The following is a 16,364-nucleotide window of genomic DNA, read 5'->3' on the forward strand; positions in this document are numbered from 1 at the left end:
TAAAAAAAAAAAAAGGAATATTAAAAAAAAAAAAGCAAAGCAGTGAAAACTCCCTCTTTCCCTACCTCCCTTCCCAATGCGTGATACCAAATCACCAAATATCCAACAATGAACCTAGTTATCTGTTTTCTTTCATAATCAACACAACGCTGAAATACAGTGCAAATTCTGTTTTCAGAGTTGAGATTCAACTAGGCAACACCCTGAGCCGTCTCCTTTCCTCCAAATTGGTGATAGAATAGATGTTCTGGAAGGCAAGAGAGGCAGGGCTATCTTTACTCTTAGTCTGTTGCAGAAGCACCTGCTGGTGATATCTGTTTTGACAGTGATTCTAAATGTAAGAACAGGAACTTGAATCATTAATGTTAACTCAAGGAAATAAAGAGCTGAGTCCCAGTTATTCACACCTTTACTATCTGGTTCCTATCCTTTTCCTTGTATTTTCTGCCGCCCACTACAGAGTGCCACCATTCGTCTGTCAGTTTGTCGTACTGTGATGGCTTGTGTGCTGCCATAAGGCTAGAGGCTATGTCATCAGTGTCTCAAATACCAGCAGGGTTACCCGTGGTGGACAGGTTTCAGTGGAGCTTCCAGACTAACACAGACTGGAAAAAATACTGGGCCATCTACTTCTGAAAAATTGGCCACTGAAACCCTTATGCATAGCAGATACCCTGATTGGCATTGAACTAACTCAGTGGCAACAAGCTTAGATTTAATGGTATTAAAAAGTTAATAAATCATCAAAATTTAAAACTTTTGTGCATACAAGGACTTTGTCAGCAAAATGAAACAACAGCCTTCAGATTGGGAGAAAATTTTTGGGAACCATATAGTGAATAATAGTTTAATATACAAAATATATAAAGAACTCCTTGAACTTAACAACAAAAAGACAGATAATCAAACAATGGACCAAAGACTTAAATAGACATTTTAAGAAAATAGGCCAGTAGGTACATGAAAAGATACTCAAAGTAATGAGTTGTTCAAACCAAAAACCAAACTCACTGCCATTGAATCAATTAGAGTCATAGCAACCCCCTCCTTGGGTTTCTGAGGTGGTATCTCTATGGAAATAGATTGCTGAATCTTCCTTCCCAAGAGTGGCTGGTGGGTTTGAACCACTAGCCTTCTGGTTAGCAGTCAAATGCCTTAGGCTCCACGCCACCAGAGTTGTTGTTGTTGTTACATGCCGTCGAGTCGGACCTGACTCATAGCGACCCCTCCTTGGGTTTCCGAGGCAGTATCACTATGTAAGTAGATTGCCCCATCTTCCTTCCGAGGAGTGGCTGGTGGGTTTGAACCGCCAGCCTTCTGATTAGCAGTCAAGTGCCTTAGGCACTACGCTACCAGAGCTCCTGCCACCAGAGTTAGGGAAATAGAAGTTGAAACCACAATGAGATACCACTGATCTCACCTCCTTTACAATGGCTGTGATTAAAAATGGCTCACCTCCTTTACAATGGCTGTGATTAAATTAGTGAGTATGTGGAAAAGTAAGAGAACTGTCATCCATTGCTAGTGGGATTGTAAAATGTTAGAGCCACCACGAAGAACAATCTGATAGTTCCTCAAAAAGTTAAACATAGGATTACCATGTGATCCAGCAACTGCTTATGGGGATATACCCAAAAGGCATGAAAGCAGGAAGACTAACAGACACAGTACACTAATGGTCGTTGTAGCACTATTTACAACAGCCTAAAAGATGGAAGCAACGTGAATGGCTAGCAACACATGAATGGATAAACAAAATGTGGAACATATATGCAATGGAATATTATTCAACTGTAAAGAGAAATGAAGTCCGAAGATGTGTTACAGCATGGATGAATCCTGAATACACCATGCTGAGTGAAATAAGTCAGTTACAAAAGGGCAAATTATTGTATGATTCTGTTTATATGAGATGAATAGGCAATCTATACAGACTTAAGGTTTTTGGTGGTTATCAGGTAAGCAGAAGGGAAGGGAAAAGAGTTCATTGCTTAGGAGACAGTTTCTTACTGGTAAGGGTGATAGAAAAATTTGGAAATGGTTATATCTGCACAATGTGTTGAACACAATGTCACTAAATTGTACATGTGAAAAATGCTAAAATGGCAAATGTTTTGTTATATACATATTTACCACAATAATAATAATAATTTAAAAAGTAATGATATTCTTTAAGGATCTGATGTACTAAGTAAGTAGACACTGGTGAAAATCTGTTTTCTGAGAAGAAAGGTGAAAAGTATGAGAGCTGTTTTCACATATGTTTTCTGAAGGTAAGTAGTGTGCTACTTTCTGTGTGTTCCACTTACTTTGAATTTTATTTATTGTGTAATAATTTTTAGGCAAAGAAATCAAAAGAGACTGAAGATATACCAAGTGAACTGTCTTCCCAAGAGTTTGAATACCCAATATATAATGACTACAGGGCAAAGGCTTTCTTGCACCAACAGAAGAGGACAGAATGCTACACCAAGGCCAAAGAAGCTTATCAGATGGGGAGAAAAAATGTTGCCACTTTTTATGCCCAGCAGGTAAAGTATAAAACTGTTATATTTTTATTTGTCACTTATGATGTCTGAATAATTGTGAAGCAGATAACACCTGTATTGTGACTAGATTAAGTTATTCTGGGTAATGGAAAGATTGTATCAGTGACATTAATAAGATAATCTAATGTATAATAAATGTATGGTTGAGAATTTCATCTTTGGGATGCTCGATTTCTGTGGATGTGTTTACGTTTTTGGCTTTGATAAATTACAGTTTATTGTGACAGCGCATGTTTCCCTTTAGGTTAGATTCTATCACTCAGTACTGCAGTCATGTATCCCTTAATGTCCATGATGCATTCTGTGAAGTAGGATGTTATGTGATTTGGGTGTTGAGCAAACACCATGTTCTATACAATTATATATTGGATTATGAATGAGTTCTGTTTCTAAGTCTGTCTTTAAGTTGAATACATATGTAAGTTGAAACAGGTGCAGTTTGTGTCGATTGTCAGTTAGTCAAATGTTTATTTTAATACATAGAATATAGAGTACTTTTCTGTGCATAAAAAAGGAAGCACTTCCAGATACACTAAAACATCTTTAACATGATAATACAGTAATAATAATAATAATAAGGTGTTGATGCACGTCACAAAGTAGCACCTGTTTGTTATTACAAATCATTGTATGGGGATTGGGACCACAGATGTATATGCAGTCGTGTGTTGCTCAAGTGGATGCTATGCAGCACATGACTGAAATTCTAAACAGATACAGGCTTTCTGGAGGAAAGATAACAGAATGTTAATATTGACCATGTCAATGTGTGATTACGCAAGAGACTAGCAATTTCTACCATGTTTGAATTTTTATTAATGCATAAGTTTTATAGTTAGAAAAAGAAAATGACATTAATAGAATGTTTCTAGGAAGTAACATTTCTGTACAGATTTTACATCATTTTACAAGAAACTTGCTTCATTTACTTTTTATTTTTGTGGTTCCATGTAGCTATTTCATGATTAAGCAGAAAATAGTATCAAATTGTGTATGGCCCCGTGACACCGAACAGCAAAACTAGTGGAATGGCTTCGGAAGTAAACTTAAAAGATGCTGAAGAGGGGGAATGCCAAGATTAGACGTACACTTACCAAAAGATACACAAATAATAAACCAGTGGATTCTTTCTTGACATGGGTGGTGTTCCTTCTTTTTGGTTCAGAAAATGCTAGAAATAATGATTCAGTAGTTTAACAACTGCACTATTAATTCATTGAAATTCCCCCAAATTTTGGTGCATTTACATATTTTTGTCCCATTGTATTATTTAAAATTTTAGTTTTGTTGTTTTTTTTCATGTGCCTTTTATTTGGGACACTATTAGTTTCCTCATTTCCTACTAAGTAGAAAATATTGAAGTATCCACTGGTGATATGTTTCTAATTAAAGGGTAGTCTCCATGAGCGGAAGATGAAAGAAGCCAATCACCTTGCTGCTGTGGAGATCTTTGAGAAGGTCAATGCTTCCCTGCTGCCACAGAATGTGTTAGACCTCCATGGGCTACATGTGGATGAAGCTGTAGAACATTTGAGGACAGTTTTACAGCAGAAAACTGAAGGTAGGACTATGTTAATGACAAATTTTCAATAGAAAATGTGTCTGCTTATACCAGTATAACTTGGAAATTCAGGAGAGTCTGACTGTGAAGGCTGGGGATATTTGTGCCACATTTATAGATGTTTGCAATAGTCTCATTCTTAAGAGAACCTTCTTGGGAAAGAATTCTCATTCTTGAATTCTCAATGCATGACCATTGTCATTTTCTTTTTTGTTTCTCTATTTTAGTTATTTGTAATCCTCTGTTAAATTAATTTAGGAGCTCTGGTGGTATAGTGTCTAAGGCATTTGACTGCTAACCTGAAGGTTGGCAGTTCAAACCTACTAGCTGCTCTGAGGAAAGAAGATGAAGCAATGTACTTCCTTAAACATTTACCACATTGGAAGCCCAGTGGGGGTCTCTATGAGTTGGAATCAACTTGATGGCTGTGTGTTGCGTTTATTGAAAGGAAGGTGTACTGATGTAATTAAGAATCCCCTGTTTCCTCTAAATGGAATCTTTCAAGAATATTACACACCTTTGTTCAGTAGACATTTGTTAGAGTTTGTAGATAGTAAATACTACTTGTTCAAAAGATTTTTTCATTGTAAAATATATGTAACAAAACTTTTGCCATTTCAGCCATTGTTACATGTATAATTGAGTGATATTAATTACATGCACCATGTTGTGCGAACTTCATCACTATCCATTTTGAAATTTTTTCATCACCCTTAACAGAAACTCAGTACATCTTAACTCCCCGTTTCCCCCTCTGCCTGTCCCTGATAACCACAAATGAATTTTGGTCTCCATGCATTTCCTTATTATAGATATTTCATACAAGTGGAAAACATATAATATTTGGCCTTCTGTATCTGTCTTATTTCACTCAATATAATGTTCTCAAGGTTAATCCATGTCACAGAATGAATCGGAGCTTCATTTCTCTTTATGGATGACTAATATTCCATTGTATGTATACACTTCATTTTGTTTATCCCTTTATCTGCTGATGGACACTTGGGTTGTTTTCATCTTTTGACTATTGTGAATAATGCTGCAATGAACATTGCTGTACAAATACCTATTTGGAGTATCTGCTTTCAGTTCTTTTTAGTATGTACCTACAAGTGCATTTGCTGGGCCATAAGATAATTCTATATTTAGCTTTTGAGACACTGCCAAACTGTTTTCCATAGCATCTGCACCATTTTACATTCCTACCAGTCATGATTGAGGGTTTCAGTTTCTCCACATTCTTGCTGACACTTGTTATTTTCAATTTTTTTGATAATAGTGGATGTGAAGTGGTATCTCATTGTGGTTTTTATTGACATTTCACTAATGACAAATTACATTGAGCATCTTTTCATCTAGTTATCAGTTTTATCTTCTTTGTAGAAATGTCTATTCAAGTCTTTTGCCCATTTTTTGATTAGTTCATTTGTCTTTTTGTTGTTGAACTATACATTCTGGATATTAAACCCTTATCAGTTATATGATTCCTAAATATTTATTTTCCTTTCTGCAGGTTTTCTCTTTACTTTATCGATAAGGTCATTTGATGGACAAAGTTTTTAATTTTGATGAAGTACAATTCTGTCTTTTGTTGCTTGTGCTTTTGGTGTCATAGCTAAAAAATCCATTGCTGAAAACTAAGTCCCAAAGCTTTATCTCTTTTTTTTTTTCTCCCTAAGAATTTTTTAAAGTTGTGATTTAGGTGAAAGTTTACAGAACAAATTCATTTTCCATTCAACAGTTCATACACGTTTTGTTTTATGACATGGATTGCAATCTCCATACTCTCTCCCTGGCTGGTTACCTTTTCCCTGTGTCCTTCTTTCTCAGGTATCCCTGCCCTTTGAGCTATCTCCCTGGCAAATACTGCCCTTCTGATCTCCTATGGTTAATTGTTCTAAGGAGTGCTTACCTGGTGTAAATGTTCACCTTATCGGATTGTTTATTGTTTGGCTGGAAGTCAAGAGAGTGAGTTCAATTCCAGACCTGAAGGGTGATTAGGAGCCAAAGTCTCAGAGGTCTCAGCAGTCTCTATCATACTAATAAGCCTGCCTTTTTATGGTTTTTAGTTTTGTTCTATGTTTTTCTCCCACTCTATCCAGCTTCTCCTACACTCATCCCTTTCCCAGTGGTTGACAGTGGTAGTTGGGCACCATCTAGTTCTTCTGGTTTCAGGGTCATGTAGGCTGAGGTTCACATGGTCCACTAGTCCATGGGACTAATTGTTTCCATGCTTCTTTAGTTTTCTTCATACTTCTTTGCTTCAGATGAGGAGAGACCAATTGTTGCATCTTAGATGGCTGCTTGCAAGCTTTTATGACTCCACTCACTACTCACCAAAGTAGGATGTAGAAAAATGTTTTGGTGTAGTATGTTATGCCAATTGAGCTTGACGGCCTATGCAACTACAATGTTCCCAAGCCCCCCAGCCCAATAACTTGCTCCCTTGGGATAGTTGGCTGTGGCTAAGAAGTTATCATAGCTCTGTCCCTTCTTAGCTCTATTATATATGTGGACATTCTTTTTTTTTTTTTTTGAAGAGTATTAGAATTTGTTGATCACACAGCATCTACTGTGCACAAGTAAGAAACCAGCAGTGTCTCTCCCAAGGCCAATGTTAGAGAGAGGTGTTCACAAGGACCCATCAGCTGGAATGTCACATATTTCCCAGCTTCCTTAGCACTCTCCTTCATAGCCATGGCAGTCTCTGGATAATAGGGGGACAGAAGAAAAGGTCTCTTACACCATATCTAGTGGTCTCATCTACTCTTTGAGAGTCTGATGTGTAAAGCAGGAGCAGTAAATTCTTTACAATACTTTGGTGACCTCATGTTACCTAAACTTTGTACATCAATAGGACCAGATTGTATCAGAGGGAATCAGTGCATAGGGTAGTATTCCAAAGACATTAGCTGGTACAACTGAGAGAATGAAAACTCATTAACAAATGTCTGCCTTTTTAATGGCATTCTGCCTTAATACCATATAAGAAAAGGGAAGGAGGTCAGACAGAGAAACTGAAAAAATTGCCTGAGTTCATATCTAAGTATCTTTTACTATTATATATGATTAATTGTGTTGTTTTTGTTGTTTGATTAATACTGGTTTTTTGTTGCCATGACTCCAACTCATGGAAATCCCATGTAGAACAGAATAAAATGTTGCCTGGTCTTGTTCTAGCTTCATGATCGTTGGCAAGCTCTGGGGCATTCCTGCAGCCAAAGTGCATTTTGAGTGTCTTCTAACATAGGGGCTAATTTCCAGCACCATACCAGACATTTTCTGTTGTGTTCCACAAGCATTTCATTGGCTGATTATTGAAGTTGGTCATCAGGTCCTCCTTCCTACTCTGTCTTAGTCTGGAACCTCTACTGAACCCTGTTCACCATGCATGACCCTGCTGGTATTTGAAATACCAGTGGCATCACTTCCAGCCTCATAGCAACTGGCAAGCCACCACAGGATGACAGACTGACAGACCAGTGGTGGATGATGAATAGCAGTCCTTTGTAAAGTCCTTCTCTGTCTTGCTCATCAAAGAATTCCTTCTGCTGTCTTGCTTTCAGAATTGTTTCATTGGCCTTGTTGTAGAACACACTGTGTCACAGCTAGCCTGTCTCCCAGACAGATCACTTTCAAAGCAGACAGATGACTGGGCACCAACATGTGCCAAAGACGGTTCTTGGTTCTGGAAATGTGGTGGGTGCAGGAATGGCTTCAGCTATCTGGTTGACTTCCTTCTGGTATGCCTGCCTTTACTGCAGAGTCTGGAAAGACCAGATCTAGCACTGCACAGAATCCCTGGGAGCTAGGAATTGGGGTGCAAAGTAAGTTGCAATAATAGCTGCTTTTTCGTGTGATATGGAAAGTAGATATGGAGCCATCCTTGCTCTGCTATTTGGCTGTTTCCATTGTTGGACAAGGTGTGGAGACCATGGTCGTAGGAGATGGTGGCTGCAGCCATGGCAGCAGCTGCTTTCTGAGCACAGCTTGCTGGTGTGTTCTGTTCTTGAAAGCCATAGTTGCTATGACAGCTTCCTGATTGCTCTTCTTTCATCTGCTCCAACAGTTATGTAAGCACCTAATTCCCTGTATCAAATCCCTTTTTTTCTGCTTAAAGTACCTAGAGCACTTTTGTTTTCCTGCACTGAACCCTGACAGTTACAAATGGTCAATAACCCACTGCTGTTGAGATATATGTGGATATTCTTATAGCACATACAAATATGTATTAGCACTATCGTCTGCCAGACTTATATATGGTCATCGATATATTCCCTTTTGCCCAAATACCTGATCATTCAGCCTGTCTATCCATCTATTTACCTGTAGATGAATGTTTGTTACTACTGATGATGCAGTACTGTATACATAAAAGTTGTCTATACCTCTTGTGCACCTCTCTTTTTCTAAGAGTTTTACAGTTTTAGTTCTTTTATTTAAGTCATTGATTCACTTTTGAGTTCATTTAAGTGTATGATATGAGGTATGGATCCAGCTTCATTCTTTTACACATAGAAATCGAATTGTCCCAGATTATTTATTGAAGAGCCGATTCTTTCCCCATTGAATGGACTTAGCACCCTTGTTGAAAATCAGTTGACCATAGATGTATGGGTTTGTTTCTGAATTCTCAATCCTGTTCCTTTGGCTTATATGTCTATGATTATGCTAGTACTACACTGTTTTGATTATTGTAGTTCTATACTACATTTTGAGATTGGGAAGTGTGAGTCCTTATATTTTATTCTTCTTTTTCAAGATTACTTTTGCTGGGGCTCCTTGAAACCCCTATAAATTTTAGGATTGGTTCTTAACATTTCTGTTAAAAAAAAAAAAAAAGTTGTTGGAATTTGATAGGGATCATGTTGAATCTGTAGATCTTTTTGGGTAGTACTGACATCTTAACAATATTAAATCTTCCAATCCATGAACGTAATATATCTTTCAGTTTATTTAGGTCTTCTTTAATTTCTTTCAGCAATATTTTATAGTTTTTAGTATATAAGGCTTTTATTACTGACGAAATACCCACTGAGATGTTTCAACAAATGGATGCCGCACTGGAGACACTCACTTGGCTATGCCAGGAGATTTGTAAGGCAGCTACCTGGCCAACTGACTGGAAGAGATCTATATTTGTACCCATTCCAAAGAAAGGTGATCCCACAGAATGTGGGAATTATTGAACAGTATCATTAATATCACATGTAAGCAAAACCTTACTGAGGATAATTAAAAAATGGTTATAGCAGTATATTGACAGAGAGCTTCCAGAAATGCAAACTGGATTCAGCAGAGGACATGGAATGAGGGATATCATAGCTGATGTTAGATGGATCTTGGCTGAAAGCAAAGAATACCAGAAAGATGTTTACTGTGTTTTATTGACTATGCAAAAGCATTTGATTGCATGGATCATGACAAATTGTGGATAACATTGAGAAGAATGGGAATTCCAGAACACTTAATCGTCCTAATAAGGAACCTGTACATAGACCAGGAGGCTGTCATTTGAACAGAACAAGGGGACACTGCATGGTTTAAAATCAAGAAAGGGGTGTGTCAGGGTTATATCCTTTCACCATACCTATTCAATCTATGCGCTGAGCAAATAATCTGAAAAGCTGGACTATATGAAGAAGAATGTGGCATCAGATTGGAGGAAGGCTCATTAACAACCTGTGATATGCTGATGACACAACTTTGCTTGCTTGAAAGGATGACTGGAGGCACTTCCTGATGAAGACTGAAGAATACAGTCTGCAGTATTACATCTTTATATTGGATTACATCTCAATATAAACAAAACAAAAATTCTCACAACTGGACCTATAAGCAGCATCACAATGAATGAAGAAAAGATTGAAGTTGTCAAAGACTTCACATTGCTTGGTTCTATAATCGATGCCAGTGGAAGCAGCAGTCAGGATATAAGACGACATATAGCACTGGGCAAATCGGCTACAAGGGACCTCTTTCAAGTGCTGAGGACCAGAAATGTCTCCTTGAAGACTAAGGTGCACCTGACACAGTCCATGGTATTTTCAATCGCCTTATATGCATGTGAGAGCTGGACAATGACTAAAGAAGACTGAAGAAGAATTGATGCTTTTGAGTTGTGGTGCTGGCGAAGAATGCTGAAAGTACCATGGACTGCTAAAAGAACTAACAGATCTGTCCTGGAGGAAGTGCAGCCAAAATGCTCCTTGGAAGCGAGAATGGCCAGATTTTGTCTCACCTACTTTGGTCATGTTGTCAGAAGGGACCATTCCCTGCAGAAGGATGACATGCTTGGTAAAGTGGAGGATTGACAAAAGAGGGGAAGGCCCTCAATGAGATGAGTTGACACCGTAGCTGTGGTGATGGGGTCAAGTATAGAGGGGATTGTGGAGCTGCCGTGGGACCGGGTGGTGTTTTGTTCTGCTGTACACAGTGTCACTGTGAGTTGGCGGTGACTTGACGGCATATAACTAATACCTTTCTAGTTAAATTTTTCCTAGATATTTAATTCCTTCAGATATCATTGTAAATAGGATTTTTTTTTTTTAATTTCCTTTTCGGAATGTTCATTACTGGTGTAAAGAAACCCAGCTGAGTTTGTCCATCGACACTGTGCCCTTATATAAAGATGTAGAATTCAGTTATTAACTCTAGTAGATTCTTTGGGATTTTCTATATACAGGACCATATCATCTGTGAATAGAAATAGTTTTACTTTATTGGAAAGGAAGAATTTATTTCTTTTCCTTGCCTAATTTCTCTGGTTAGGACTTCCAGTACAAAAGTGAATAGCAGTGGTAAGAGGAGGCATACTTTTTTCTGATCTTAAGGCGAAAGCTTTCATTTTTTCTCTATTGTGTATGATATCTGCTATGGGTTTTTCATAAATGCCCTTTAGCATGTTGAGAAATTTCTGTTGTACTCCTAGTTTGCAGAGTATTTTCATCATGACAGGATGTTGGATATTGTCATATGCCTTTTTTTATATCAATTGAAATGACATGTTTTTTTCCTTTGTTACTGTATTACATTGATTGATTTTCTAATATTAAGCCTTCCTTGCATTTCCTGGGATAAATCTCACTTGGTCATGTAATATAATCCTTTTAATATGGTATTGGATTTGGTTTGGTAGTATAGTGAAACTTGTGAGAGCTGGAACTTGATAGAACTCCCTGTTTTTTCCTGCATTTCAAAAGTTTTCCACTTTGACAGTCTTAACACTTTCTGATTGCTCATTTTACCTGAGTTTTCTTCTATGACAGGTTTCTACCTTACACAAGTTCGGGCTTTTGCCGGTTTTACTGTATACCTACTCCTCACTCACCAAGTTTCTCATTAGCCAACATTTCATATTTATAGCAATAGTTAAAATCTACTGTCTGACTATTTTGCATATTAATGATGTACATCTGCTAGTAAGGAACACCAAGATGCAAGGTGAGAGTTACGTTGGCTGTGATAGTTATGTGCCAACTTGGCTGGGTCATGATTCTCAGTGGTTGGGCAGTTATGTAAAGATGTAGTTTGGAAGTTATATAATGATATAGCCCTCCTCCATTTTGTGATCTGATGTGGTCATCCTTTATTTTTGCATAACGCCAGTTTTCACATAATGAACTGGTCTTTGGAACCTAATCATATCGATAAATGAGGAGTGGGTATGTCTTGTCGAGTATGTTCTATAAATGTTTAATAAAATACAGAAGTAAATACAGTTGCTAGGACTTTCTCACCAGAGGCAAGATTTCTGAGTGTCAGGAACATAGTGATGTGCTCTTTTCTTGTCTGCTTGTATTCTTGTCTTTTCTGGTCAGTAGCAAAGGCCATTGCCTGCCAGTTACCTGAGCTGAATATCATATACTACATTTACTGTTCAAATATCTTGTTGGTTTAACATCTCTCTCTCTCTTTTTTGTCCATCATCAGATAGTAGCATTTATTAGAAAGTACAATCTGTTTTAGTTCCCTCAGACTCTAATACTAGATGTCTCTTGTTATCACTATGAGAATATTTTTGAATTTTCCACTTGCCTTTCTATTTCATTTTATTATGGAGATGCTACAGCCCTGTGCCTGTTTGGTTCTGGCTTCCTAGCCTTGCCTGATCATTTATATCTATTTGTATTCTGGATAATTGATTTCTATATACATTTTAGAAAATTTTATACTATAGACAGGTTTATCATTTCAATACATCATTTATAATTAATTAAATAGTTGATTAAATATTTTTGCTGTAAAAGGTTGAGAGTTCATGTGTTTATCATGAACTATAACAACTATGTTGTTAGCATAATAAATACTCATGTACCCATGAATCAGAGTAAAATTTCATAGTACCCATATGAATAATACAGTGTGATACCATGTACTTTCACTTTTTTTAACCCATAAAAAGAATACTGTAGATTGAATCTGAGTACATACACATTTAATGAAAGTATTAAAAAATGATAGAAACAATGTAGACCTAACTGCAGGATGTGGATTTCCATTAGAAAAGGAGAAAGGAAAGAAAAGATGGTTATAGAGGAATACAAAGGGGAGGGATAAAAAAACAGGAAGCATAGATGGTAAAAAGGATTAATTATATTTTCAATAAATATTTTTTATATTCAGGAAATATTTAATTACTTTCTAAATTCTAGACACCAAGGATAAAGCAGTGAAAAAGATACACAAGCACTGTATAATGAACTTTCCTATTTACTGGTAGAGATGATAATTAGCGTTGTGATAAGAAAGTATAGGTTGTTATATTGCATTTAGGTAAATTTCAAAAATTCCTACATAATCTGTTTCTTGCTTTTTCAGTCTCATTTCTTCTTTGCTCTTCTTCCTTTTCTGTATTTTTAGCTACACTACCTTTCTTGACCTGCAGACAAAGTTAGGCTCCTGTTAATAGCCTCTTATAATGCTGCTATATACAGGTATGTGTTGTTTAACATTTGTTTGAACAACATTCAACTGTGCATACATCTGTGGTACCATAAGGTTTTTTTTTTTTTTTTTTAATTTTTACGTTTTAAGGGAAAGTAGCTCTCCTTTTTCTTATTATTTCCCACTAATGATTTTAAAGACCTCAAACCCAGACTCTTGCAATACTAGACCATGAGCGGGATATAGCAGGTGAGGCAGAAGTTGTGGCTTTGGGCACAGGCTTCCAGACTTTGTCTGGTGAGCAGCAGATGGAGATGGCTGTGAGGCCCAGACTGCTCCTGCTATTCAGGGGGTTCGGACACTGGGCAGGGCCGAGGGTGCTCTGCTCAATCTTCACTTCCTTCTTTTGTTCCACTCCCACTGCTCCCCTCTCAGCTGCTGCCACTGCCAGTGCCTATTCCACCAGCAGCTCTCATAGCAGCAGCTCTCATAGCACCAGCAGCAGCAAGGACAACTGGAAGAAGGCTCCCATAAGATTTTAATGTGCTGTTTGCCCAGTGTCCAAATTATATAAATGTCCTATTTCACAGAATGTATTGTTAGTGTTGAGTGATACATACCTATATTGCAGTGTTTATTTAAAAAAACTCATTGTATAATTGATTATTAAATGTTTCTTTTTGGCCAGGACTTGAGGGACAGGGACTGAATCTTTCTTAATCACCATTATAATAGCACTTTTCCATTTGACACTCAAAAAACTTTAGAATAAATGACTGATAGTATAAAGGGCAGATATTGCTCTTATTTTATAGATGAGGAAATCGATCATTTAAAATGTTTGTTAATAAAATGAAAAATAATGTGTTAGCTAGAGTATGGAGAAAATCTGAACCATCATACATTGCTGGTGGGAATGGAAAATGGTACAACGGCTGTGAAGAACTGTCATTTTCTCAAAAAATTAAACATGGAGTTACTATGTGACCTATGAGTTCTACTCACAGGTATATATACCTAAGAGAATTGAAAACATTCACACAAAACATGCTCACAGATATTCATAACAGCATTATTTAAAATAGTCAAACAGTGTAAACAGCTCAAATGTTCCCAACTGACGAATGGGTAAACAAAAGGTAATACTTTCATTCAATGAAGTATTATTCAGCCATAAAAATGAAAGAGGTACTGATACATACTGTGACATAGATGAACCTTGAAAATTAATAAGTGAAAGAAGCCACAAAACCCCAATAATGTATGATTTCATTTATATGAAATGTCCAGAATAAGCAAGCGCACAGAGACTTTGAGGACTAAGGTGTGGCAAATCTATTTTCAGTTGCTTCATATGCATTGCAAAATCTGGACAATAAATGAGGAAGACTGAAGAAGAATTGATGCATGGGAATGGTGGTATTGACAAAGAATACTGAGTATGCCATGGACTGCCAGAAGAATGAGCAGGTCTAATGGGAAAAGGAAAGGCCAGCATGGTCCATATACACAAGGGTAGTGAGATTTTGTCTTACATACTTTGCACATATCAGGAGGAGACCAGTCCCTAGAGAAGGACATCACACTTAGTAAAGTAGAGGGTCAGTGAAAAATGGGAAGACCCTCAGTGAGATGGATTGACACAGTGGCTGCAAAAACAGGCTCAAACATAGGAACAGTTGTGAGGATGACACAGGACCAGGCAATGGTTTGTTCTTTTGTATGTCACTATGAGTCAGAATAACTCCACAGCACCTAACAAGAATAGAGACAGAAAATAGATGAATGGTTGTTGGGGGCTGGAGAAGGAGGAATGAGGACTGACTGCTAATAAGTATGAGGTTTCTTTTTGGGGTGATGAAAAATTTCCAAAATTAGATAGTGGTGATGGTTGTGAATATACTAAAAACCACTTAATTGTATACTTCAAAATGGTGAATTTAAATTATGTTAATTTTATCTAAATTTTTAAAACTTGCAAAGATGCTCAATAACTTGCTATTGTGACCATTTTTTGAAATTAGGGCCCATCTTAGGAGCTCTGGTAGCATAGTGCCTAAGGCACTTGACTGCTAACCAGAAGGCTGGAGGTTCAAACCCATCAGCCAGTCCTTGGAAGGAAGATGGGGCAATCTACTTCCGTAGTGATACTGTCTTGGAAACCCAAGGAGGGAGCGCTATGAGTTGGTTTGGACTCGACAGCACATAACAACAACACAACTCGACAGCACATAACAACACAACAGGGCCCATCTTATGCTTGGTACTTATGGTAGCCTGCAGTACCACAAACACCACCAGATGGTAGTATTGTTGAATAGAAATGTGGCCAGTGAAAACATGTGGCTCTGTCCGGTATTACTTTTAGTTATGATACAATGAAAGGATAAAAGAATAGAGCTGTCTAGGCCATATGTGCCTCTGATTGAAATACATAACATGACCTAGGTTCCTCAATCAAATCAGAAGCAGATCAAGCCTTTCGATCTGACTGCTGCTTATCAGTAACATACCAGGGACAGAGGAACATGTTAAAGAACACCATGGGAAATCGGCAAAAGCCAGAAATGAAATACTATAGGATAAATAATCACAAACTTTTTTTAAACAAATGCACAGTAAAGAAAAACAAAGGGAGTAAGAACCTTTATAGTTAAAGAACTATATCAACTAAATGCAATGTTTGGACTTATTTGGGTCCTCATTCAAACAAATTATTATAAAGCCTCTTTTTTTTTTTTAAAGATAATTGAGGGAAATTTTTAATCATTTTTAGGAACTGATGATATTTAAGATATGTTATTGTGATTCTGGTTTTAAGAAAAAGTCCTTATCTTTTCAAGATATATATTGAAATAAGAAATCTTGGATGTGCTTCTAAATGAGCTAAACCCTCAAGGGTAAACTTGATCAATTGGCATAATATAGTTCATAAAGGTAATGTTCTACATCCTAGTTTGGTGAGTAGTGTCTGGGGTCTTAAAAGTTTCTGACTGGCCATCTAAGATAAAACTATTGGTCTCTATGTATCTGGACCAAAAGAGAAAAAAAGGAAGCCAAAGACTCAATAGAAGAAACTGGTCTATAGGACTAATAATTTACATGAACCATGGCCTCACCTACCTTGGCACCAAAAGAACTAGGTGGTGCGCTGCTACTGTTATCAACTGTTCTGACCAGGGCCACACTAGATGGAGATAGAGTGGGGAAAAATAGATAGAACAAAATGCAAATTCCTAATCAAGGCTGGACTTACTGGACTGTTAGATTAGAGGAATGGATACCCTTTAAACTTGGAACTCAAAGCACTCCCAGAGGTCACCTATCACCCAAAAGACAGAATGGCTTATTAAAGGAATTACCATCTA

General features: G+C 37.3%; 1 protein-coding gene across 1 annotated transcript in view; it reads left to right on the forward strand.

The window, feature by feature from the left end:
• Positions 1–16,364, forward strand: part of N4BP2 (NEDD4 binding protein 2) — a 109,240-nt gene that overhangs the window by 78,438 nt on the left and 14,438 nt on the right. The window contains exons 13-14 of the mRNA XM_007947144.1: positions 2,343–2,531; positions 3,942–4,110. Coding sequence (XP_007945335.1) covers positions 2,343–2,531; positions 3,942–4,110 — 358 coding nt within the window. The remainder of the gene's footprint in view (positions 1–2,342; positions 2,532–3,941; positions 4,111–16,364) is intronic.

This window comes from Orycteropus afer, unplaced genomic scaffold (genome assembly GCF_000298275.1).
Source record: "Orycteropus afer afer isolate SDZICR_OR568_19922 unplaced genomic scaffold, OryAfe1.0 scaffold00176, whole genome shotgun sequence".
NCBI lineage: Eukaryota > Metazoa > Chordata > Mammalia > Tubulidentata > Orycteropodidae > Orycteropus > Orycteropus afer.